Source organism: Sapajus apella, unplaced genomic scaffold, assembly GCF_009761245.1.
Source record: "Sapajus apella isolate SASKATOON/1434 unplaced genomic scaffold, GSC_monkey_1.0 scaffold211, whole genome shotgun sequence".
NCBI classification, from domain to species: domain Eukaryota; kingdom Metazoa; phylum Chordata; class Mammalia; order Primates; family Cebidae; genus Sapajus; species Sapajus apella.
The window spans coordinates 617,472-644,478 of NW_022437151.1; the positions used below are offsets into that span (position 1 = coordinate 617,472).

Below are 27,007 nucleotides of genomic sequence, written 5' to 3' on the forward strand. Positions count from 1 at the left end.
TGTGTGTGTGTGTGTGTGTGTGTGTGTGTGTGTGTGTGTGTGTGTGTAAATCTTGCTAAATAGGTCCAACAGCAGAAGGGTGAAAACAGGAAAGAATTAACTTGAAGACAGATTAAAAGAAATTATGATTCAAGCTGAACAACACAAAGAAAAAGGATTGAGAAAAAATAAAGATGGAGAGCGCCTCAGGGATGTATGGGGCAACACCAAAAGATCTAATATTTGTCTCACTGGAGTCCCAGGGAAGGAGAAAATGTTTGGTTCTGAAAAAGTATTTGAAGAAATCATTGCTAAAAACTTATATTTGACAGAAGACTTCAACAAATAGGTACAGGGTCAACCCAAAGAAATCCATGCCCAGAAACATCTGATTATGATTTTTTTCTTTATTTTTGAGACAGAGTCCACTCTGTCACCCAGGCTGAAGTGCAGGGTGCAACCTTGGCTCACTGCAACACTCCACCTCCTGCGTTCAAGCAATTCTCAGCCTCCCACGTAGCTGGGACTACAGGCATGCGCTACCACACCCAGCTAATTTTTGTATTTTTCGCAGTGACGGGGTTTTGCCATGTTGCCCAGGCCAGTCTCAAACTCCTGGCCTCAAGTGATCTGCCTGCCTTCGCCTCCCAAAGTGCTGAGATTACAGGTGTGAGACACCATGCCCAGCCATAATCAAATTCTAAAAATGGAAGTAAAAAATAATCTTGAAAGCAGCCAGGGAAAATTAATACACTACTTGGTGGTTGGGCAAAAATCTGAATAACTGGATTTCTCATCACAAACCATGGATGCCAGAAGGAAGTAGCCTAATTATTTCAAAGTGCTAAAAGAAAATAACTATAAACCTAAAGTTCTATATTAGCAAAACTCTTTCAGGAATGAAGGTGAAATAAAGACATTCTGATATGAAAGAAAACTAAGACAATCTGTCACCAGCAGAACCACCCTGTTAAGTCAATGTAATCTCAGAACCAGAACTCTCAATGTTTTTAAACAATGCTGGTTACTTAGATATCAAGAGTATAACTAGGACAAAGAAGGATTTATCCAGAAAATAAATAATGGTTCACTATTAAAAACTACTATCATATTAATAGGTGATAGGTCATATGATCAACCTGATAGATGCTTCAAAGTATTCAACTGATATCCTTCATCCATTCCTGATTCAAAAACAAAAATATTAGCATTGCACCAATGGAATGGATTCTTTCTAGAAGAATTCTCTCTAAAAACAGAACCAAGGAAAAGATGCTTACTATTACTACTTCTATTTAATGTTATTGCAAAAGTGTAACCAATATCACAACTGAAATGGGGGGAAAGTTTAATTTTTCCCAGATTGCTGGGAATACTCTGAACACCTCTGTGGTGACTGAGCAACCCCAAGCTTCTGGAAGAATTGGCAAAACCCAAGTTACCTGAAATAACAAGAAGAAACTTGTTGAATTTGGTTTCCCTGAAATGAGTTATTTGCTTTGTGATGCTTGTTACTTGCTGTATCAATTATATTTGAGAAAATGAAGGATAATGTGAAATGCTGAGATGAAACTTATAATGTTGGCTCTGCCAAGCTGCAACTTGTAACTTTGGCTCTGCTGAGCTGCAGCTTGTAACTTTGGCTCTGCCAAACTGTTCTGCTAAAAACAGGAACTCTGTGAAAGGGACTAACCAGGTAGCTTGAGTACCAGAGAGAGACGACAGTGTGTAATGGGCTTCTCATTGCAGAGAGCCTGTGAACGGACGTGTAATGGAGAGGCTTATTACCTAGATTCCTTTCCCAGGAAAGGCATATTTATTAGGGCCCTGGAAAGGGAATACAACCCGTATGGAGAACCTATGAATGGAAGAATGAGGGACATCTGTCTCTGTGGTTGAGATAAAGATGTAAAAGTCTTTCTTCTCCCACTGCTCCTCCAGGCCTGCATGGAGGCCCCCTCCTCTTGCAGTTTTTGTGATCAGGCTGGTTGTCCTGTGCCAGATCCTGTTCCCCTGTAGCTGTGAGCCCAATATGTTCTTGCTGATAATCATAAGTTTATGTTTAACCTACAGTCTTGCTAAGGTGTATGGTTTCTATGCTGACACACAGAAAGTAATCTTTACATTGTTCTGCTTTTATAATACCACATTGTGATTTTTGTGCATCAGTTTTTGCAAATGTATTCTTTTTGTATAATTATCACTGAAACTTTGCGTAACTTCGCTCCCCCTCCCCCATTGAAAGAGCACAATAAAAAACTGAGGTTTTCAGCGGAATGTCAGACATCCACGGAGCAGCTTTATGTGGTGTCTCCCCTGGGCCCAGCTTTAAGGAAAACCTTTTCCTTCTCTCTCTTTTTCACTGACCACTCGATCACTGTGAGATATCTTAAGCCCATGTTGATTTATTGGGAGCTGGTCTCGCCAATACCAGATGATATGACTGTCTACCTACAAAATGAAAAATGGTTAGGGTGGCTTTACTCAGAATTGATGAAGTATTGTGGGCTTGGAAGCTGAGCATTATATATCAGAAACTGTAGCTCTTCCAGGATTAAACAATGTTTCATATCCTTGAAATTTTACTATCCCATTAAATAAGGACTTTATAAAGCACATAGCATTATGCTTGGAAATAATAAGGATCCAATAATTATTAGCTGTTACCATTACCATTATTACAATTTTATAATAAGCAACATACAGTTCTCTCTGCCTTTCCTTTTTTCCTAAGCAAGACTTTTGAGAGATGATATTCAATACTCCCTTAATGGTTTGGAATGCTTTTTCTGCCTTTCCTCATTAACTTATAGGATTTATATAACGTTGATACTCATCAGGACATGAACAAGAGTCTCCAGACCAAGGTGTCTTGTCTGTCACAGACCCCTTAGTACATATGACTGGCCATAGCAGAGGCTGGGAGCTTGCACAGTATTGGTGTGTGGGATGGAGAAGGTAAGTTGATTTATTTCTTTTCTCATTTTATGTTTCTTCCAACTCCTGTGTAACAGTTAAGTTTCTCCTAACACCCAACTAGACTATTTCTAAACCCATCTGTCTGGATTTTCTATTTAAACTCTTGCTGTACCCTACAATGCATTCTCTATATAGCAGTCAGACTGGTTTTATGAATATGATAAATCATTCATTCAAATAAATACTTATCAAGCCAGGTACTGTTCTAGGTGCTCAGGATATAGCAATGAACAGAAAAAATTTCTGCCCTTATGAAACATATTTCAGCAAAAGAAAGGAAGACAATAAGTAAAATACTTAGTATTTAAGTGGTATACCTTATAGAAAAACAATAAAGGCATTTAAATGCATATAGGGAACATGATGGGTGAGAGGAAAGGTCTGCAATTTTAAACTGGGTCATAAGAAAAGGCCTCACTGAAAAGGTGACATTTAAACCAAGACTTTAAGGGACTAAGAGAGGAAGTCATAGGACTATCTAAGGGAGAGCTTCCCAGACACAGTGTAACAGCCAGTGCTAAGGCTCTGCAGCAGCAGTGGGTATGTCTTATTTAAGGAAGAATGAACTTTTTGAATATTCCTACATTTATTATAGTATTTTAGATCAGTTTTCCTAGTAATGGAAGCAAAGATATGTGCATGTATTAAACATCAGTGAGGCTCATGTGAGCATGCAGGTAGATAAAGACTAACAGTATACAAATTCTCCTTGTGTGTTTCTATACATATGTACACATATATTTACACAGACACACATATATATACACAGAGGCAGTTACCTAGTATATCTCTGAATTTTTTTTTTTTTGAGACCGAGTCTCGCTTTGTTGCCCAGGCTGCAGTGCAGTGGTGCAATCTTGGCTCACCGCAACCTCTGCCTCCCAGGTTCAAGTGATTCACACGCCTCAGCCTCCCAAGTAGCTGGGATTACAGGTGCATGCTACCATGCCCAGCTAATTTTTGTACTTTTAGTAGAGATGGGATTTCACCACGTTAGCCAGGCAGGTCTCGAACTCCTGACCTTTACCTGCCTCAGCCTCCCAAAGTGCTGGAATTACAGGAATGAGCCACCATGCCCGGCTGAAATTTTTTAAAAATCACATATGAAACACAGACAGTGGGGTCCCATGTTTAGAGATGGTTAGGGTGGCTTCCTGGAGAGCTAAAAAGATTATAGAATCCCCAACTGTATTTTTACACATAATATTTGTTAGTGGGTTTCTAATACTTTATGCATGTTTTTAATTTTTGTTTCCTTCATAACTGAACATCATCAAATGATTTAAATCTAATTACCAATGATGAGAGACTAAAAGTCACTGCTTCCCATATTACTAATAATTTCTATCTTTTCTTAACATTAGCCAGTTTACAATGATAATGCTGGCACCAGGGACAGCACTTCTGGATTTGCAGTTTCTACTCATCTTTTATAAAACAGGAGCAAAAATCTAACAAAGCTTTCAACTGTACCAAGCTTTAGTACAGAAAAAAGAAGTGGTGCTAAAAAGAAAATTAGGCCAGGATACAGAATTTTCTAGTTTTACTAAAACTAGAAACTTTAGGATATAAGAAGTCACAGCAGGTCAAGGGAAGAAAGTGAGAATTCGCATTAAACTTGAAGCAAAAAGCCAACAAAACACAACATCTGTGTTCAAATTTTGGCATGTTATTTCACCTTTTGGAGCCAATTTCTTCCACCATAAGAGGCGTAGCAGTACTTACCCATGGATGTGTGTGTCAAGTAAGTGAGATGCTGGCTGGGGAAGAGCCCAGCACGGCACTCAGTCAATACTTTCTCCTCTTGGCTTGGACAGGACAATGAGAGGACTAAATGGCAGATTAATCTGGCAGCAATATCCAAGAAAATCTAGAAAGAACAAGATCTGGAGTTTGCAAATCATCAGGTTCTATGGGCTCCTTTTCATTCCTCAACTTTCGCCTATCTTTAGTTTCTCCGACTGCAATGTACACCTCTCTGCTCTTTTAGATACACTCAAGTATTTTCCTTGTTAAAAAACAAACCGGAGACCGATCTAGGATGGCCGTTTAGGCCGGCGCCGCTGCTTTGCCCCGCATGGCTGCTTTGTCAGTGCCCTGGAGCAGCGGTTCTTCGTACAAAATACACTGGTCCGGGTGCCCTTTTGGCTGGTGATTGGAGCCACGGGAAATCGCCCATTCGTCTGTTTAAAAAGGGGACTGAACAGGGAACCAGGACAGTAGATTCCAGGGCAAAAAAAGCGTGACGAATCTCAGTGCCGCTGTTTAAGCCAGCACAGTGAGTCACCGAACGAGAAAACACACAGATCCTGGCACCTCTTCAACAGGCGACTAGAACACCAACTTAAAAAAAAAAAAAACAAAGAAAGGCTCTGAGGCAGGGAGCCAGGTGATCAGGCTCGGCTGGTCCCACCCCCACAAAAGAACAGCAATCAGAAACTCTCTGGATTGAGAGTTTCACAGCAAGCGCAGCTGAACCCAGGATGGTCCAGCTCTGTGGGGGAGGGGCGTCCGCCATTACCGAGGCAGCCCACCACTACAGAGGTAGTCAGCCAATGCTGACGCAGCCCGCCATTGCCAAGGCAACCTGCCACTACAGAGAGACTCCATCTTAACAGAGGCGGGCCACCATTGCTGAGGCAGTTCTAACTACACCCATATAAACAGGACAGCAGGGAAGTTCACTCGGCAGCTGGGCGGAGCCCACAGCAGCTTAGCAAAGCCTCTACAGGCAGACAGTGACTAGGCTGCCTCCTTGCTGGACAGGGCAGCTCTGAAGGAAAAAAAAAAAGAGAGAAGGCAGCAGCATAACTGAAACTCATAAAGCCCTAAATCCCTGGGACAGAGCACCTGGGAACAAAAAGCAGTTTATGAGTTCTGCTGCAGCACACCTAAACGTACCTGCCCAGCAGCTCTGAATGAACAACAGAGCTCACAGCTCAGCATTTTAGCTCCTATAAAGAAGAGACCATCTCCTCAAGCAGCTCCCTGACCCCTGTATATCCAAAGAGCCACCTCATAAAGGAGAGCTCAGACTGACATGTGGCGGGTATCCTTCTGGGACAAAGATAGCAGAAGAAGAAAACTGGTAACAACGCTTACTGTCCTACAGCTGCTGCAGGTGATCCCCAGGCACACAGAGCCTGGAGTGGACCTCAGCAGTCCTACAGCAGAGGGGCCAGACTGTCAGAAGGAAAACCAAGAAACAGAAATAACCTCATCATCAACAAACAGAATGTCTACTCAGAGACCCAATCTGAAAGCCAGCAACTACAAAGATGACAGGTGGATATATCCATAAAGATGGGAAGAAACCAGCGCAGAAAGGATGAATACACCCGAAACCAGAACACCTCTCCTTCTACAAGGGATGACAACTCCTCACCAGCAAGGGAACAAGATTGGATGGAGAATGAGTGTGATGAAATGACAGAATCAGACTTCAGAAGGTGGGTAGTAAGAAACTTCTGTGAACTAAAAGAACATGTTCTAACCCAATGCAAAGAAACTAAGAACCTTGAAAAAAAGATTTGACGAAATGCTAACGAGAATGGACAAAATAGAAAGGAATATAAGTGAATTGATGGAGCTGAAAAACACAACACGAGAACTTGGCAAAGCATGCATAAGTTTCAACAGCCGAATTGACCAAGCAGAAGAAAGGATATCAGAGGTCGAAGATCAACTCAATGAAATAAAACGGGAAGGCAAGAATAGAGAAAAAAGGGTAAAAAGGAAGGAACAAAGTCTCCAAGAAATGTGGGACTATGTGAAAAGACCTAATCTACATTTGATAGGTGTACCTGAATGCAAATAAGAGAAGGAATCAAAGCTGGAAAATACTCTTCAGGATATTATCCAGGAAAACTTCCCCAACCTAGCAAGGCAGGCAAATATTCAAGTCCAGGAAATACAGATAACACCACAAAAATATTCGTCAAGAAGAGCAACCCCAAGGCACATAATCGTCAGATTCACCAGGGTTGAAATGAAGGAGAAAATACTAAGGGTAGCCAGAGAAAAAGGTCGGGTTACTCACAAAGGGAAAGCCATCAGACTCACAGCAGATCTCTCAGCAGAAACCCTACAAGCCAGAAAAGAGTGGGGGGCAATATTCAACATCCTTAAAGAAAAGAACTTTCAACCCAGAATCTCCTATCCAGCGAAACTAAGCTTCATAAGTGAAGGAAAAATAAAATTCTTTATGAACATGCAAGTACTCAGAGATTTCATCACCACCAGGCCAGCTTTACAAGAGCTCCTGAAAGACGCTCTACACATATAAAGGAACAACCAGTACCAGCCACTCCAAAAACATGCCAAATGGTAAAGAGAATCAACACAATGAAGAATCTGCATCTAATGGGCAAAACAGCCAGCTAGCACCAAAATGGCAGTATCAAATTCACACATAACAATATTAACCCTAAATGTAAATGGACTAAATGCCCCAATCAAAAGACACACACTGGCAAATTGGATAAAAAGACAAAACCCATCGGTGTGCTATATCCAGGAAACCCATCTCACATGCAAGGATACACAAAGGCTCAAAATAAAGTGATGGAGGAAGATTTACCAAGCAAATGGAGAGCAAAAAAAAGCAGGAGTTGCAATTCTCATCTCTGATAAATTAGACTTTAAAGCAACAAAGATCAAAAGAGACAAAGAAGGACATTACATAATGGTAAAAGGATCAATGCAACAAGAAGAGCTAACGATCCTAAATATATAAGCACCCAATACAGGAGCACCCAGATACATAAGGCAAGTTCTTAATGACTCACAAAGAGACTTAGACTCCCACACAATTATAGTGGGAGACTTTAACACCCCATTGTCAATATTAGACAAATCAACCAGATAGAAAATTAACAAAGATATCCAGGACTTGAACTCAGACCTGGACCAAGCAAACCTAATAGACATTTACAGAACTCTCCACCCCAAATCCACAGAATATACATTCTTCTCAGGACCACATCACACCTACTCTAAAATTGACCACATAATTGGAAGTAAATCACTCCTCAGCAAATGCAAAAGAACGGAAATCGTAACAAACAGTCTCTCGGACCACAGTGCAATCAAGTTAGAACTCAGAATTCAAAAAATAACCCAGAACCACACAGCTTCACGGAAACTGAACAACTTGCTCTTGAATGTTGATTGGATAAACAATGAAATGAAGACAGAAATAAAGATGTTCTTCGAAACCAACAAGAATGAAGACACAACATACCAGAATCTCTGGGACACATTTAAAGCAGTCTCTAGAGGAAAATATATAGCAATAAGTGCCCACATGAGAAGCAAGGAGAGATCAAAAATTGACACCCTATCGTCAAAACTGAAAGAGCTAGAGGAGCAAGATCAAAAAAACTCAGTCTAGCAGAAGACAAGAAATAGCTAAGATCAGAGCAGAAATGAAGGAGATAGAGACACAAAAAACCCTTCAAAAAATCAATAAATCCAGGAGCTGGTTTTTTGAAAAGATCAACAAAATAGACAGACCACCAGCCAGATTAATAAAAAAGAAAAGAGAGAATAACCAAATTGATGCAATAAAAAACGATAAAGGGGATATCACCACAGATTCCACAGAAATTCAAACCATCATCAGAGATTATTACAAACAACTCTATGCACATAAACTAGTAAACCTGGAAGAAATGGATAAATTCCTGGACACTTGCCTCCTCCCAAGCCTAAACCAGGAAGAAGCCGAAACCCTGAGCAGAACCATAACAAGGTCTGAAGTTGAGGCAGCAATTAAGAGCTTACCACCCAAAAAAAGCCCAGGTCCAGACGGGTTCACAGCCAAATTCTACCAGACATACAAAGAGGAACTGGTACCATTCCTTCTGAAACTATTCCAAACAATACAAAAAGAGGGAATCCTTCCCAAATCATTTTATGAGACCAACATCATCCTGATACCAAAACCCGGCAGAGACTCAACAAGAAAAGAAAACTTCAGGCCAATATCCATGATGAACATAGATGCAAAAATCTTCAATAAAATACTGACAAGCCGATTGCAACAGCACATCAAAAAGCTTATCCACTATGATCAAGTAGGCTTCATCCCGGGGAGGCAAGGCTGGTTCAACATATGCAAGTCTATAAACGTAATTCACCACATAAACAGAACCAAAGACAAAAACCACATGATTATCTCAATTGATGCAGAGAAGGCCTTTGACAAAATTCAACAGCCCTTTATGCTAAAAACCCTCAATAAGCTAGGTATCGATGGAACGTATCTCAAAATAATAAAAGCTATTTATGACAAACCAACAGCCAATATCATACTGAATGGGCAAAAACTGGAAGCATTCCCCTTGAAATCTGGCACTAGACAAGGATGCCCTCTCTCACCACTCCTATTCAATATTGCACTAGAAGTTCTAGCCAGAGCAATCAGGCAAGAAAAAGAAATAAAGGGCATTCAAATAGGAAAGGAGGAAGTCAAATTGTCTCTATTTGCAGACGACATGATTGTATATCTAGAAGACCCCATCATCTCAGCCCCAAATCTCCTGAAACTGATAAGCAACTTCAGCAAAGTCTCAGGATAAAAAATCAATGTGCAAAAATCACATGCATTCCTATACACCAATAACAGACTTAAAGAGAGCCAAATCAAGAACAAACTTCCATTCACAATTGTCACAAAGAGAATAAAATACCTAGGAATACAACTAACAAGGAACGTAAAGGACCTCTTCAAGGAGAACTACAAGCCACTGCTCAACGAAATAAGAGAGGACACAAACCAATGGAGAAACATTCCATGTTCATGGTTAGGAAGAATCAATATCGTGAAAATGGCCATACTGCCCAAAGTAATTTACAGATTCAATGCTATCCCCATCAAGCTACCAATGACCTTCTTCACAGAACTGGAAAAAACCGCCTTAAACTTCACATGGAACCAAAAGAGAGCCCGCATAGCCAAGTCAATTCTAAGCAAAAAGAACAAAGCGGGAGGCATCACACTCCCGGACTTCAGTTATACTACAAGGCTACAGTAATCAAAACAGCATGGTACTGATACCAAAACAGAGATATAGACCAATGGAACAGAACAGAGGTCTCGGAGGCAACACGACATATCTACAACCATCTGATCTTTGACAAACCAGACAAAAACAAGCAATGGGGAATGGATTCCCTGTTTAATAAATTGTGTTGGGAAAACTGGCTAGCCATGTGCAGAAAGCAGAAACTGACACCTTACACTAAAATTAACTCCAGATGGATTAAAGACTTAAACATAAGACCTAACACCATAAAAACCCTAGAAGAAAATCTAGGCAAAACCATTCAGGACATAGGCGTAGGCAAGGACTTCATGACCAAAACACCAAAAGCATTGACAACAAAAGCCAAAATAGACAAATGGGACCTAATCAAACTCCACAGCTTCTGCACAGCAAAAGAAACAGTCATTAGAGTGAATCGGCAACCAACAGAATGGGAAAAAATTTTTGCAGTTTACCCATCTGACAAAGGGCTGATATCCAGAATTTACAAAGAACTAAAACAGATTTACAAGAAAAAAACTAACAAGCCCATTCAAAAGTGGGCAAAGAATATAAACAAATACTTTACAAAAGAAGACATACATGAGGCCAACAAACATATGAAAAAATGCTTGTCATCACTGGTCATCAGACAAATGCAAATCAAAACTACATTGAGATACCATCTCACGCCAGTTAGAATGGCGATCATTAAAAAATCTGGAGACAACAGATGCTGGAGAGGATGTGGAGAAATAGGAACACTTTTACACTGTTGGTGGGAGTGTAAATTAGTTCAACCATTGTGGAAGACAGTGTGGCGATTCCTCAAGGACCTAGAAATCGAAATTCCATTTGACCCAGCAATCCCATTACTGGGTATATATCCAAAGGATTATAAATCATTCTACTATAAGGACACGTGCACACGAATGTTCATTGCAGCACTGTTTACAATAGCAAAGACCTGGAACCAACCCAAATGCCCATCGATGATAGACTGGACAGGGAAAATGTGGCACATATGCACCATGGAATATTATGCAGCCATCAAAAACGATGAGTTTGTGTCCTTTGTAGGGACATGGATGAACCTGGAAACCATCATTCTCAGCAAACTGACAGAAGAGCAGAAGATCAAACACCGCATGTTCTCACTCATAGGCAGGTGTTGAACAATGAGAACACATGGACACAGGGAGGGGAGCACTACACACTGGGGTCAGTTGGGGGGAAATAGGGGAGGGACGGTGGGGGGTGGGGAGCTGGGGAGAGATAGCAAGGGGATAGATGCCAGATGTAGGTGATGGGGAGGAAGGCAGCAAATCACACTGCCACGTGTGTACCTATGCAACAATCTTGCATGTTCTTCACATATACCCCAAAACCTAAAATGCAATAAAATAAATGGGAAAAAATAAATAAAAATAAAAAACCACAGAGTTCTGAGTTCTTACTCTTTCTTCCGTTTCCTTCAAAGATGACCTTGTTTCAATGACAGTGTGTACTTAAAAGTCTTCACTTTCTTGTTTCTCCTTCATTTTTCTGCACACAGCATCTTTCTCTCAGCACTAAATGGGCTCTTCCCTGGGTCCCAGGTCACTCCCGAATCACCAAGCCTAGCAGGCATTTTCATTCCGTACTTGGCATTGTCATACTCCACCTCGGCTCTTCTCTCTCTGACCCTGTTCTCTGCTGGGTCCTCTCCTCCTCCTTGGACCACTCACCTTCACCAGAGCATCCTTGGCACCCTCAATATGTTATTGTCCTGAGGGTCCCACCCTTGTTGTTTTGCCCTGCCCACTCATTTGTTCATCCCAGTAATCTGTATTGATATGAATTTCACAAAATCGAATTTATATTTTCACCTGATTTCTGAAAATTCTACTTGATATCATTCAGTATTCACTCAACAAATATTTAACTACTTACTCCAGCAGAAAATGTTGTAGGCAGGGAATGTAAACAACAACATGTTCAAAAGAATTCAATAAGCCTACATGTTAGTAGGTAGACGACATTAAAAATGATGAGTAAAATACAGTGTGAAATGCAATTTAAAATAAAACAAGTGAAAAAGCTTTAAGTTCCAACCCAATGGGGAAGCATGAAGGGGGTAAAGAAGTGGGAGATGAAAACACATATCAAAATGTATGTGTTTGCTTCTGCTGCCTCCAGAAAACCCACTAGAATGACAATAATCAATGAAAATGGCATAAATAAAATAATCTAGGGAGCAAGGAAAAAACTGCTGCACATACATACCAGAAAACCAGAAATAAAAAAATGAAATATTCTCAAACAGATGAGTGAACTTAATGCATGCATTAGAAAGACTGCTATTTAGAAGAACACTCAGAGAATGAGAAAGTGGCTCACAGAAATTAAAAAAAAAAAAATAGTACAAATAGATGTTTTCACAGAACTGAAAGGTAAGGTTTACAGAAATCTTCACATCTCCTGGCACTCTCCCCTTCAAACAATGCCACGTCATCTCCTACTTTAGGGCTTTTGCACCTGCTGTTTCCTATGTCCCCCAGTGTTCTCCCACATGACCCATCACTTTGAGTATTTGTTCAAAAGTCACATTAAAGGAGAGGCCCTCCCTGAATATCCTGTGAAATCTTACTCTCGTTAACTATTGTAGTTCCCTTATGCTGCTTTATTTTCCCACATCACATGTATCACTGTGTTATATGTGTTTCCTCCCTTCCTGCCTGCTTTCCTTTCCGTTCTGTCCCTTCCTCCCTTCTTTCTTCCTTTATTAATTTATTCTCCTTTTATTTACTCCTCATAGTGTACCACCTCCCTCCAAGATGACCTAAGTGAGCCCTAGGGAAATGAGGCCCATCAGTAATGTGGAAGTATCATCTGAGAATACACATCCAGTGGCCCTAGTCTCTGCAGAGACCCAAGGATCTCTGAAGTGATTTTCCCCCAAAGAGACACATTCATGTAGCGAATCTGTGCAGCCTGACACTTACCTGGAAAGCCACCCTCAGGCAGTTCTTTTTTCATCAGGCTCAGTTCTTCTCGTTCCAGCTGGGAAGTCACATTGGGTTTGGAAAGGTGATTTCCTGCTTGAGAGGAAAAACATTAAGTTTGGGTTCTGAACTTAGTCTAAACACCAATCCTAGCACAGCTCTGATCTGTTCTCCCTCAGGGCTTCTGAAATAAGGAAGGTGTGGCTTATGAAGTTCCGCATTTTCCATTCTATACAGAAAAGATCTTCTACCTTGAAAGAGAGGACACCAAACAAACACCCTAAAACAATACCTTATGATCAGAGACTTTCAGTCCAAATTCATAAATTTCAGAGGTCACACAGGAGGTATTATAGGGGAAAATTTGCAATTGAGAGGGGAAAGGTGTCAAGAGGTAGGTTTTGAGTTACAAGAAGTCCTTACCCAGTGAAACCAGGTTCCTGTGGTTCTCCAGCATTACGTTCCCATACACTGTCATCCTCTGAGCACAATCTGGTTGAATCCACTCTTCCCAAGAGAAATCTAGAGACACATCCTTTAAGGTCACTGACTCCTGAAAGTAAAAATTGCTCAATAAGGGATTATTCCAACAAAATCCCTGAGGGAAGTGAAAAGCCAGGAGCACTAGAAGGACAGGGCACAAAGATCTGCATGAGAAAACATGTTGCCTTCCAAATGGAAGAAAATATCTGCAACGAATCACAAAATAACCAGAGACATAATATAAAAAGTGCTTTGGGAGTTAAGGTCAGGAAGAGTAGGTCTAAGTGAGAAATAGGGAAGGGCACTACAGGCTGCTCTAGATTCCCCTGGGAGGGGAAGGGGTGGTGTTGTGATCACCTCCTATTGATGAAGGAGGAAATCCCTGACCTAAACGGTACACGATGACCAAATACAGGACACTTTACACTGAACAGATGAGGACAACAACAATTTATCAGCCACTTACAGTCACGGCCCAGGGGAGGAGGGCACCACATGCCATTAGGGGTCACAAAGGGGTTAACATTCAGGAACCTGGTAAACCAGCAGGGACTATGGGAGCAGGCTCTGTAGTGACAGCGGGTTGGGGTGACCTTTGGTTACCATGGAAGGATGTGACTTGCTTGTTTGAATAATTCCACAGGCTGGCAGGGAGGTGAGACCATTAGGTTGAGGACAGGGTAGGCTGTATCTGGCCCAGCTGATGGGGGAGCCAGTGGGTCAGAGAGCTTTTTCTGGTGGGAAGAGGCACATCTGACAAGAGCAGGGGAATTCACGGCCAGGTCTCACAGCTTGACTCACTGCCCTAGAGGCTCCAGGATGTCAAAGGAGCACAAGTGGGAATAAGACAAGTGGGAATTCCAGTTAATGGCGGAAAGCATGTATAAACAGGGAAAATCTAGAATGTGGTTGTTCTATGAGAGAACCAATAACAAATTCAGCTATACTTGAAATTGGCATTTCAAATGTGTAAGTCCACTGCTCTAGCCCTTAGCATAGGGACTAAAATACTGTAAACATTTAATATCCATTTCATGAGGGAAAACCCAACTGAGTGGTGGCTACTATAAATGGTAACTAACATTTTATTCAGTTTTTACTAATAGGAGATTCACGTCTCACCTCATTTAACCCACAGAAGAACCTAGATTGATGGCACTAATCATTTTATAGATGCTAGATTGATAGCACTAATCATTTTATAGATGAGGAATCTGAGGATTAAAGACATTAGATAACTTATCCAAGATCACACAGCTGGAACTTGAACCCAACTCCCTATGGGCATCCAACTCTATGTTGTGAGATGAGAAGATGGCCAAGAAAAGAACTGTGGCAAGCAACAGAATCAGAAAGATAGGAGATTCACCTGGAAGGTCAGGGGAAAGAGAGTTTCAAGAAAGAGGTCATGGGGTCAGACAAATAGAATGCTAATGGAAAAGAGAGCTCCTGATGTAAAAATTTGCAATTTTAGCAGTGTGGTGGAGGCAGAAGTGAGTTTATAGTGGACAGAAGCATAAATAAGACATAAAGAATCAAAAACAGGCTGAGATTATGGCCCATGCCTGTAATCCCAGAACTCTGGGAGGCCGAGGCAGGCAGATCACCTGAGGTCAGGAGTCTGTGACCAGCCTGGCCAACATGGTGAAACCCTGTCTCTACTAAAAATACACAAATTAGCCAGGTGTGGTGGTGGGCACCTGTAGTCCCAGCTACTCAGAAGGCTGAAGCAGGAGAATCACTTGAACTCGGGAGGCAGAGGTTGCTGTGAGCCAAGATCACGCTATTGCACTCCAGCTTGGATGCTGGATGACAAGAGCAAAACTGCGTATCAAAAAAGAAAAAAGCCAGATAAATTACTTTTTCTTTTTTTTTCTTTTATGCTTTTTTTGGGATATAGTCTTGCTCTGTCGCCCAGGCTAAAGTGCAGTGGTGCGATCTTGGCTCATTGTACCTCCTTTTCCCGGGTTCAAGCAATTCTCCTCCCTCAGCCCCCCAAGTAGTTGGGATTACAGGTGCCCACTACCACCCCCAGCTAATTTTTGTATTTTCAGTAGAGATGGGGTTTCACCACGTTGGCCAGGCTGGTCTTAAACGCCTGACCTCAAGTGATCCACCCGTCTCAGCCTCCCAAAGAACTGGGATGACAGGTGTGAGCCACTGTGTACAGACAGATAAATTACTTAAAGCTTTTTGTAAAGAAGCTGAGAGTAGCTGGGCGCAGTGGCTCACGCCTGTAATCCCAGCACTTTGGGAGGCCGAGGCGGGTGGATCACGAGGTCAAGAGATCGAGACCATTCTGGCCAACATGGTGAAACCCCGTCTCTACTAAAAATACAAAATATAGCTGGGCATGGTGGTGTACGCCTGTAATCCCAGATACTTGGGAGGCTAAGGCAGGATAATTGCTTGAACCCGGGAGGCGGAGGTTGCAGTGAGCCGAGATTGCGCCACTGCATTCCAGCCTGGCACCTGGCGACGGAGCAAGACTCTATCTCAAAAAAAAAAAAAAGAAGCTGAGAGTAAGACTATGGAAATAAGAATAGGTAACAGAAATAAAGCAACAGAAAAGGTTTTCATCATTTAAGGACAGAGAGCATTTTAATACGTAAATAAGCAAAGGGCGAAAGCACAACTGACCCTTGAATATGTCGGGGTTAGGGACACGAACACCCCTCACAGTCTAAAATCCAAATATAACTTTTGACTCCCCCAGAACTTAACTCCTAATAACCTACTGCTGACTTGAAGCCTTACTAATAACATAAACAGTTATTTCACATATACCCATTAAATGGAAGTGGATCAGCATAGAGGTCTTCATCCTTGTCTTCACTTAGAGATGGCAGAGGAGGAGGAAGGAGAGGGGTTGGTCTTGCTGTCTCAGGGGTGGCAGAGGTGGAGTAAGTGGCAGGAGAGGCAGGCACACTCAGTGTAACTTTTATTGGGCCACTTTTATAAAATCTGCATCAGAGTGGGCCTGTGTAATTCAAACTTGTGTTATTTAAGGGCCAACTGTAGTAGAAAGAGGAGAACGATACAAAAGAGAGCAAACCCCATTTCCAAGAAATTTGTGTACTTCATATCCAAGACTAGGAACTCCAGAAAAAGTGTCAACACAGAATCAGAGTTCACTGTGTATCTTTCTACCTCATTTTCTCTCTAATTTTACTTAATCAATATTTCAAAGTACCAAAAATGTATTAAAAATTACTGACAAATTATTTTCAGGAAAAGTGCAGATTTCCATTTTATCCAAGGAGAAAGGGAACTAAAAAATTCATCAGATGTTCAACAAATGTAAAGAAAGGAGAAAAAAGGAAATAAGACAGCGTGATAACCATAAATAAATAACCAGAGGCTAGGCATGGTGGCTCACACCTGTAATCCCAGCACTTTGGGAGGCTATGGTGGGTGGATCACCTGAAGTCAAGAGCTTGAGACCAGCCTGGCCAACATGACAAAACACCATCTCTATGAAAAAAAAAAAAACTAAAATTAGGTGGGTATGGTGGCACACGCCTGTAGTCCGAGCTACTTGGAGGCTGAAGTAGGGGAATCGCTTGAACCGAGAAGGTAAAGGTTGCAATGAGCTGAGATCACACCATTGCACTCCAGCCTGGGTAACAGAGTGAGACTCTGTCTCAAAAATAAATAAATAAATAAATAACCAGAAAAATACCTAAGCATATATAGTGACAAACATCAATGGTTCACTTCTCCTATTAAAAGACAAAAACTCTAAAATTGATTTAAAATCCAGCTGTATGGAACCTACAAAAGATATACCTAAAACAGAAACCAACAAGTTTAAAATTTCAAAAGAGGAGGGCAGAGACAGGATATGGCAGGCAAATGCAAATAAAAAGAAAGCATCGAGAATAACATAGATAAGGTAGAATATGTGAAAACAAAAATAAGCCTCTTTTTGGTGAAAGAAGGCATCAGATCAGAAATACAAGATTCCCCTTCCAAAAATAATCCACTTTTTTCAATAAATTACCTTGTCTATTGACTACAGTAGGCAAAATAAAAGTCCAAATCCAGTTGCTATGTGCTGGTCTTCCTTGCTTCCCTAAACTGTCACCACCTTAAGTGCTGGCTCTGTGCCCAGCATGCAGAGCTTCTATTGCAAAATGCACTGCAGATCCCTGTGCCAGCTGTGGACTGGTAAAGTGCTGATTTAGGTAACTACAAAAGGCATCTTAAAAGGTGAACAATGTAGGACGTGGTGGCTCATGCCTGTAATACCAGCACTTTGGGAGGCCGAGGCAGGCAGATGGCTTGAACTCAGGAGTTTGAGACCAGCCTGAGTAACATGATGAAACCCTGTCTCTACAAAAAAGACAAAAATTAGCTGGGCATGGTAGTGTGCATCTGTGGTCCCAGGTACTCAGGAGACTGAGGTGGGAGCATGGCTTGAGCCTGGGAGGTGGAGGTTGCAGTGAGCTGAGATTGCACTGCTATAGTCCAGACTGGGTAATAGAGTCAGACCTTGTCTCCAAAAAAAAAGTAAACATGAAACTTAGTAATATCATACATTTGTCATCAATCCCTTATGATGTTTTGTTCCTTTCCTCCTTTCCATTTAGTATGGGTCATTTTCCCTCCAGCACTACATTCAGTACAGGATATAAGGAGATTCATGGGTTTATCCACACAGAAGTTTTCCTAAACCTAAAAACAAAGGCTTTTTGATATTGTTATTCTTTGAAAAGACTGCATATCAAATAGAATAAGGATATTATAAATGATGAAAATATAATTTATAAAGAAAATATGATAGTGATGAAGGTTTAGGCACCACAGCAGCAAAATATCTTCAGATATAATACTTAGCAATCCGGCTGGGTGCGGTGGCTCACGCCTGTAATCCCAGCACTTTGAATGCCGAGGTGGGTGGATCACCTAGGTCGGGAGTTCAAGACCAGCCTGACCAACATGGAGAAGCCCCGTCTCTACTGCAAATACAAAATTAACTGGGTGTGATGGCACATGCCTGTAATCCCAGCTACTTGGGAGGCTGAGGCAGGAGAACTGCTTGAATCCAGGAGGTGGAGGTTGCAGAGAGCTGATATCACAGCATTGTACTCCAGCCTGGGCAACAAAAGCAAAACTCCATCTCAAAAAAATAAATAAATAAAAAGCAAACAAACAAATACTTAGCAATCCAATTTTTTTCTTTACAAAATCACAATCATTAAACCCCAATCACAACAGCAACAAAAAATGAAACACCTAAGGATACATTTAAGAGAAATATGCAAGATCTTTATGATCAGTCTATAAAAAGTTAACAAAGCCCACAATGAAAGATCTGAACAGAATGAAGCATCTTTTTTTTTACTTAATAAGAAGAATGAACATTGTAAAGATAGCAATCTTCCTCAAATTGACTTACAGACTTTGAAATTCAAATCAGAACTGCATATTTTTACTTTTTTACTATTACTGTTGGAACTTGATAATATAGTTCGACTAGAAGGATAAATATATGAGAACAGTAACCAAATTTTTGAAAAGAAAAGTGAGGGGAGAGTCGCTTTATGAAATAGCAAAATGGGCTGGGCACAGTGGCTCATGCCTGTAATCCCAGCACTTTGGGAGGCTGAGGCAGGCGGATCATGAGGTCAGGAGTTCTAGATCAGCCTGGCTAGCATGGTGAAACCCATCTCTACTAAAAATAGAAAAAATTAGCTGGGCATGGTGGTGTACACCTATAGTCCCAGCTACTCGGGAGGCTGAAGCAGAATTGCTTGAACCTGGCAGGCAGAGGTTGCAGTGAACCAAGATCGTGACTGTCTGGCCTATTTTAAAGGTTTCATTTCAAGTCTATAGAGAGTGAGCAGGTTATTTCAGTAACATCAGCTCCAATGCCATCTCCTGAGAGGGGCCACTCTTCTGCCGAGCTAAAACAGCCCTGAGTGACACTATACCATATTGTCCTGCTGTGTCCTCATCACAGCACTTAACACTATCCTCAATAATATTCCCTTTTTACTGTCTGCATTCCCTATGGAAAATAAGATCTAAGAGAAGGAGACCTTGCTTCTCTTATTCACTGCTATTTCCCCAGTATCCAGAACATGGCCTAGCACATGGTGGAGAGGCGCTAAATGTTTAACAAGTAGACGGACTGATGAAATGCTTCACAACATCATGTTAAATGAAGCTAGTCCCCTACTTCACATCACAGACAATACATCCCAGATAGCTCAAGGATGTAAATTTAAAATTATAAAACTAATAGAAAACAAAAAAAAAATGAACATCATTACCTTTTTATGTGGATGGAGAACAGGGAGCTTAGAGACAAGGATAGAAAGAAGACTTATTTTAAGTGAATGCTTACTTATATTTTTTGAATTTTGAATACCATGAATATATCAGCCACTCAATTTTTTTTTTCTTTTTTTGAAGCAGAGTCTTGCTTTGTCACCAGGCTGGAGTCCAGCAGTGCAATCTCAGCTCACTGCAGCCTCCACCTCCCAGGTTCAAGTGACTCTCCTGCCTCAGCCTCTCGAGTAGCTGGGACTACAGGCGTGTACCATCATGCCCAGCAAATTTTGTATTTTTAGTAGGGATGGGGTTTCACCATGTTGGCCAGGCTGGTCTCAATCTCTTGACCTTGTGATCGCCCGCCTCAGCCTCTCAAAGTGCTGGGATTACAGGTGTGAGCTACCAAGCCCAGCCTCAAATTTTAATTAATCAAAATCTGAATCAAATTATGAGCAAACATCAAACAAACCCAAATTGAGGAGCATTCTATGAAATAATTGGCCTGCACTCTTCAAATTATCAAAGTCATTGAAGATCAATACTGAAGAACTATTCCAGATGAAAGGAGACCAAGGAGACACAACAGCTAAATACAATGTGTGATCTGGATAGAATCCTGCACCAGATAAAGGACACCTGTGGGACAAGTGGCAAAATCCAAGTAAGGTTTGTAAATTGGCTAATAGTATTGTATCAATGTAAGCTTTCTCATTTTGATAACTGTATTTTTGTTATATATGATAATAGAAAACATACACTGACACAGTGTTAAATGGGCATGATATCTGTAACTTATTCTCAAATGGTTTGGAAATATATATACATACACACATATTTATGTTTATATATTTATATTTATGTATGTGTGTGTGTATACAGGGAGAGGAAAATGGCAAAATGTTAATCTAGATGAAACCTATCCAGAAATTGTTTTATTTTTTGTAGCAGTTTTTTTTTTTAGATGGAGTCTCACTCTGTTGCCCAGGCTGGAGGGCAGAGGCATGATCTCAATCCACTGCAACCTCCACCTCCTGTGTTCCAGTGATTCTCCTGCCTCAGCCTCCCAAGTAGCTGGGATTACAGGTGTGTGCTACCATGCCCAGCTCATTTTTTGTATTTTTAGTAGAGATGGGGTTTCACCATGTTGGCCGAATGGTCTCGAACTCCTGACCTCATGATTCACCTGCCTTGGCCTCCCAAAGTGCTGGGATTACAGGCATGAGCCACCATGCCTAGCCTTGCAGCAGCTTTTAAAGTCTGAAATTATTGCATAATAAGAATTTTTTTAAAAACCATGAGATTCCATTTTTCACCCTTGCAAATAACTCAAATTTAAAAGGCTTATAATACCTAGTGTTATGAACTGTGTCCCCCAAAAAAGATATGTTGAAGTCCCAACTTCTAGTACCTTGCAATATGACCTTATCTGAAAATAGGGTTGTCTCAAATTTAACTAATTAAGATGAGGTCATAATGAAGTAGGGTAGGCCCACACTCCAATATGACTGGCATCCTTATAAAGAAAAATGGCTATTTGAAGATATCAGCACATAAGGAGAACATCAGGTGACAAAGGAAGTAGGGATTAGAAGGATAGAGCCATGAACCAAGGAACACCAGAGTTCTAGCAAACCACCAGAAGCTAGAAGCTAGGAAGACGCAAGGAAGGATTCACTGACAAGTTTCAGAGAGCATGGCCCTGCAAATGCCTTCATTTCAGACTTCTGGCCTCCAAAGCTGTGAGATGATACATTTCTATTGTTTTGCGTCACTCAATTTGTGGCACTTTATTACAGCAGCTCTTGGAAACGGATATACCAAACATGGAAGAGGATATAGGGCAACAGGAATTCTCAAATACTGCTGGAGGGAATGTACAATGGTACACATACTTTGGAAAACAGTTTAGCTGTTTGTTACAAATTCAAATGTACACTTGACCCAGCAATTTCACTCCTAGGTATTTACCCAAGAGAAATGAAACTGTATATCCACACAAAGACTCATACGTGAATGTTCAGAGCAGTTTTATTCATAATAGCTAAAAACAGGAAACAACTTGAAATATCTGTCACAACCGAATGAACAAAAGGTGGTATATTCAACTGAATACTACTTAGACATAAAAAGGAACAAACTATTACTACATACAATATCATGGATAGATCTGCAAAACATTATGTTGAGCAAAAAGAGTCAGGCACAAAAGTATACATACTGTTTGATTTCATTTACATGAAGTTCTAGAAAAGGGCAAGACTATACTGACAGAAATCAAACCAGTGATTGCCCCGGGTAGGGAATGTGGACTAGAAGTGGCATGAGGACATTGACTGGGGTGATGCAAATGTTCTATACCTTGACTGAGGTGGTGGCTATGTTGGTGCATAAATTTGTCAAAACTCAATGAATTCTGTGCTTAAAATGGGTTATTTTATTAAACTGTGCCTCAGAAAAAACTAATTTAAAAATTAACACTATTTTGACTAAATAAATTAAAATTTAGATTACTGACAACCAAACCACAACTGCCATCAACCAAAATCTTCTGAATGCTTCCCCTTTCAACCTTTCCCTCTTCCAAAAACTCCCTTTCTCTAATACCCCCATTTTGAAAAAGTTATTTTGCCTTTTATAGCTAAGTTTGAGAATACTGAAGAAAGTAGTACAAATGGAAATCACAAGTTTATACTTGCCTCCAAGAAGCCTTCTTTAAACTGGTCTCTAATAAATAAACAAGTGATCCTAATAAATCAAGGACCCCAAACATATAATTTTATGAAAAAAGAAAACATCATAAGTCTTCAGTATTCTAGACAACAAGGCTAAGTAAGTTTAACCTTAAAAAAAAAAAAAGAACTTAGAGCCAAGTCTTCTGATGCCTTATTTTCTTTTTCAGAGAAACCTGGAATCCTCACCTACTTTCCTAGCTCCATGCTTCCCTCTATCTCATGGATACTACTTTTTCCTAGAAAAGCTTTGATCGTGCCAGCTCCCTTATCAAAATTCCTCAGACTGACCTCCACCCCGATGGCCACTACCCGGACAAACACACAAACTCCTTCTTCCTGACATTTGGTCCTACAATTCTTATCTGATTTCTTCTGCTCCAGCCAAGCATGTCTATCAGTCACTGCTCCCTTCATTCTACCTCTAGAAGTCTAAACACCAGGCTCTTGGCTGGGATGACACTAAGAATGCCTACCACTTACTGAATACTTTCAACATTCCAGGAACCATGCCAGGCCTTTTTTACTTATTTGAACTTTCAACAGACCTATGAAGTAGGTATTATTAAATGAAATGAGCCATGTGAAATTCTTAACAATGCCACCTATACGGCAGACACTTAGTTAATGCTGTAATTCCTATTATGACCATGAGGAATAATGCTTTAGGAAAGTCAAGCCTCTTGCCAAGACAATGTAGCTATTAAATGGTATAGTCAGGATTTAAACTCTGAACACATTGACTCAATTATACCAAATCCTCTCCAGTTATACTTTCCCAACCCTTGAGATGGACAAACACTCCCTACTTCTCCTGGCCACACCCTTGATTCTCCCCTTCACTCAGGCTTGGAATACTGATAACCTGAATTCCTAACCATACTTGTTCTTTATTATTTTTTTTTCTGAGACAGAGTCCCACTTTGTCACTCAGGCTAGAGCGTAGTGGCGCGATCTCAGCTCACTGCAACCTCTGCCTCCGAGGTTCAAGCAATTCTCCTGCTTCAGTCTCCCAAGTAGCTGGGACTACAGGCACATGCCACTAGGCCCGGCTACTTTTTGTATTTTTTAGTAGACACAGGGTTTCACCATAATGGGCAGGCTGGTCTTGAACTTCTGACCTTGTGATCCACCCACCTTGGCCTCCCAAAGTGCTGAGATTACAGGTGTGAGCCACTGCACCCAGCCCACACTTGTTCTTATTACCATATTCAGGTACAACTATGATTATATCCCATGCAGATGTGCCCTCTTTTATGATCCCTGAGAGCCCGTATGCCCTATAAGCACCAGGACCAACTCTAACATAATTTTTTTCCCCTTTCTGACCCTTGAACAACACCAAGTACACAGCAGGTCAGGGTATCCAGCCTAATGAGTAAGTGGCAGCTGGGAATGGAGGTCAGGAACACTGAGGGGGCTTTGTGAAAAATATCCAGCATTCTGCTATTTCAATAACCCTGTCCTCGGCAGTGAACCCACACGCAGTATAGGAGTAAGGGGTAGGTGTGAGAGAGGAAAAACGAGCTCACCTGAGCTCCCAATGGCAGAGGCCAAGCAGCCATTGCCTTCTCCTTACTTCCTGTGGGGTTCTTCCTTAGGGAGGGACAGAAGTCAGAGGAGGCAGAGCTGAGGGAAGGGAAAGAAGCCATGAGAGACAAGACTCCTGCAACAGCAACAACAAAAATACAATAAATAAACTAAGTAAGACCTGAATATTGTCTACATAAAGAAAACAATTTTCATGTATTAAGTTTACTTTATTATGCTTATTTAGCTATATAAAGATGAATGACAGAGACAAGACATATTCTTGCACAAGATGTCTCAATATCCTAGGATGTAATTTAATTTATAAACTTAACACATTCCCAACCAAGTTACACCTAAGTAACAATATTTTAAAGTTAACATGGGTCAGGCACAGTGGTATACACCTACAATCCCAGCACTTTGGGAGGCCAAGGCAGGTGGAGCACTTAAGGCCAGGAGTTTGAGACAAGCCTGGCCAAAATGGCAAAACCCCATCTCTACTAAAAATACAAAAATTAGGGAGTGGTTGTGGGCACCTATAATCCCAGCTACTTGGGAGGCTGAGGCAGAAGAATCGCTTGAACCAGGGAAGTGGAGGTTGTGGTGAGCCAAGATCACACCACTGCACTCTAGCCTGGGTGACAGAGCGAGACTCCATCTCGATTTTTTTAAAAAGTTAGTTAATTATTGAAAAAATGTTTAAGTTGTGTAGTACAACAGCGAGGATCTTTTTTTAAAAAGAATACTGATGAGAGACAACTTGCCCACCAATATTTATAAAGCTACAAGAATTGGAACACAGTATTACTGACTTATTTACCAGATACATTGTTGACCACCTACTTTGTACCAGGCACCACTGCATGGGGATGGGGGTGGATACAGCTGTAAATAAAACAGATAAATTTTCCAAGCTCATGGATGTTATAGCCAAACAGGAAACAGGATCAATGGAACAAATTAAAATTCTACCAATCTAAATGGTCATATATACGTGTGCATATACGTATGTATATGTACAATTATATACGTGTGTATATACATATATATGTACAATTTTGTATAGACACACATATGTATATGAATTCAAGATATGAAAAAAGTGACATATCAGAAAAGAAAAATAACTTGTAACAAAGGCTTATCATTTGGAAAAGAATTAAAATGTACACAAAAAATAAAAGTACTAAGAGAAACTACAAACATTTTTGTGATCTTATGGGACAGGAGGCTTCACTGACAATGATATCAAACACTCAAATGTGAAGAAAAGGTTTTCATGTCCATATGAACCTGCGACATCTCTGCATAGTCAGGAAACATGCTTATGTATCAGATACAAAATTAAAATACAAAATGCAAACTGCATGAAAATATTCATTAGTGTTCAAAATGCAAATGTAAACAACCCCTTTTCACCTTTCAGAAGTTCAAGCAAATACTAACATTGAGAGTTGGCGTGGGTAAATCTGGCACTCTTACACTGCAATTGTTTATATTAACTGCCACTTTTCTGGAGGGAATAAGACAGGAGGTATCAAAAGCCTTACTGTACCCTTGACCTAGAAGTTCCACTTTAAGAGATTTATAGAATAAGACAAAATGCAAAGGTGTATGTAGCCAGATGGCCTATATTGTTTATAATATTGAAAAAAAAAAAAAACCACAAAAACCTAAGGAGAGGATTCACATCCATACTTTCCCTCACACTCATTAAAATGATTATGTATTTAAAATTTGGTAATAAGTAGATGGCGTTAACATACTAAATTTTTTTTTCAGGTGTATTCCTTATCTTCACTGGGTGGTGTTCAGGCCAGTAAAAATTATGAGACTTAAGATGTGTGCACTTCAAACACCTTACAAAATGCATCTCATGACTCAATTTTAAGATAGAGGAAAAAGCTACTAATATATTTCTGTTTAAAAACAAAGTGCAAAGTGTTTCTATGCTTATACACATATCCACGCTGCCATGCAGATTTAGATAGATGTTGAATGATTGTTTTAATCTGAATTTTCTAGTTGTGTTACACTGAAACGGCTTCCCAAAAAAAAAGACTCCCTGAGGTAGAAACCTGCACCCAGTTGGTTGGCCTCCCCATTCTTACGGAGAGATGGTAGGGGAGCCCCCTGCCAATGCCCTAGGAATGAGAACCAGAGGGCGGGTCCCCAGACGCGGTTTACACAAAGAGCAGGTGCCGCACAGGGAGACCCCGGTCTCTGGCCCAGAATCCCCGGGATGTCTGCGGGGCAGGTTCGCTCCACTTTCGCGGCGTGTCCCGGGACGAGGCTGCGCTGGCCGGGGAAAGCCAGGAAGGAATCCGGGTCCGAGCGACTCCTGGAACCTTGGGCCCCTCCCTGATCTGTGGTGGCCAGCGTAGCCCTTGTTCGAACCCCCGTCCCCGCCGCTCACGGGCTGTGATTCCACCTCCGCGCCTGTCCCGGGACTGCGCCGGAGGAAACATAGCTCCCAAAGTGCTCCTGTCATCAGCTCTTGAGAAAGAGGGAGCGCACTGGAAGCTGAGGGGAGCCCGGCGCTCCACAGGTACAGTGAGGCCGCTCCCCTGGCCCATCCGCTGCCGGGCCGGCCCGTCGGCCCTGCGCGGCTCGCCTCGCCCCGTAGTCCTAAGTTCCTTGAGCTGTGGCCCACGAGACTCAAGGCTGGCGCGCCCCCGCCGCGGGCCCCGCACTCACCCTCTCCCAGCAGGAGCGGGAGCAGCCGGCGACCGACGCAGCCGCGCCCGGCGCCTGCAGCCCGGAGCACCAGACTACATTTCCCACAGGGCTGCGGGCCACAGAACCGCCCAGCCATTGGAGTGCGCAAGCGCGGGGGGCAAACAGGCGAGGCTGTGCCAGTGACCAGCGGCAGTGGTCCACCGTGTGGCCGCTGTGCACGCCCTCAGGTTTCCAGGCGGGACGCGGGGTTCACAGGCGGCCGCCTTACCCGGGCTAGATGTCCCACTTTGGAGCATGTCGACGTCCACCCCATGGGAAGAGGGGACGGCCTTGG

At 41.6% G+C, this 27,007-nt stretch overlaps 1 protein-coding gene across 3 annotated transcripts in view; it reads right to left on the reverse strand.

The window, feature by feature from the left end:
* The window catches only part of ZFP2 (ZFP2 zinc finger protein), a 38,923-nt gene extending 12,128 nt beyond the window's left edge, over positions 1-26,795 (reverse strand). Inside the window, exons 1-5 of one of the 3 annotated variants that reach the window (XM_032270490.1) lie at positions 26,692-26,795; positions 23,994-24,090; positions 13,394-13,523; positions 12,971-13,063; positions 4,684-4,828 (exon numbers count right to left, since the gene is read on the reverse strand). In XM_032270490.1, the coding sequence (XP_032126381.1) occupies positions 4,684-4,687 (4 nt within the window). In that variant the 5' untranslated portion in view covers positions 4,688-4,828; positions 12,971-13,063; positions 13,394-13,523; positions 23,994-24,090; positions 26,692-26,795. Of the gene's footprint in view, positions 1-4,683; positions 4,829-12,970; positions 13,067-13,393; positions 13,524-23,993; positions 24,091-24,814; positions 24,947-26,691 lie in introns of those variants that run through there. The other 2 variants (XM_032270491.1, XM_032270492.1) reach the window with 2 other exon arrangements.
* Positions 26,796-27,007: the final 212 nt, after the last annotated feature.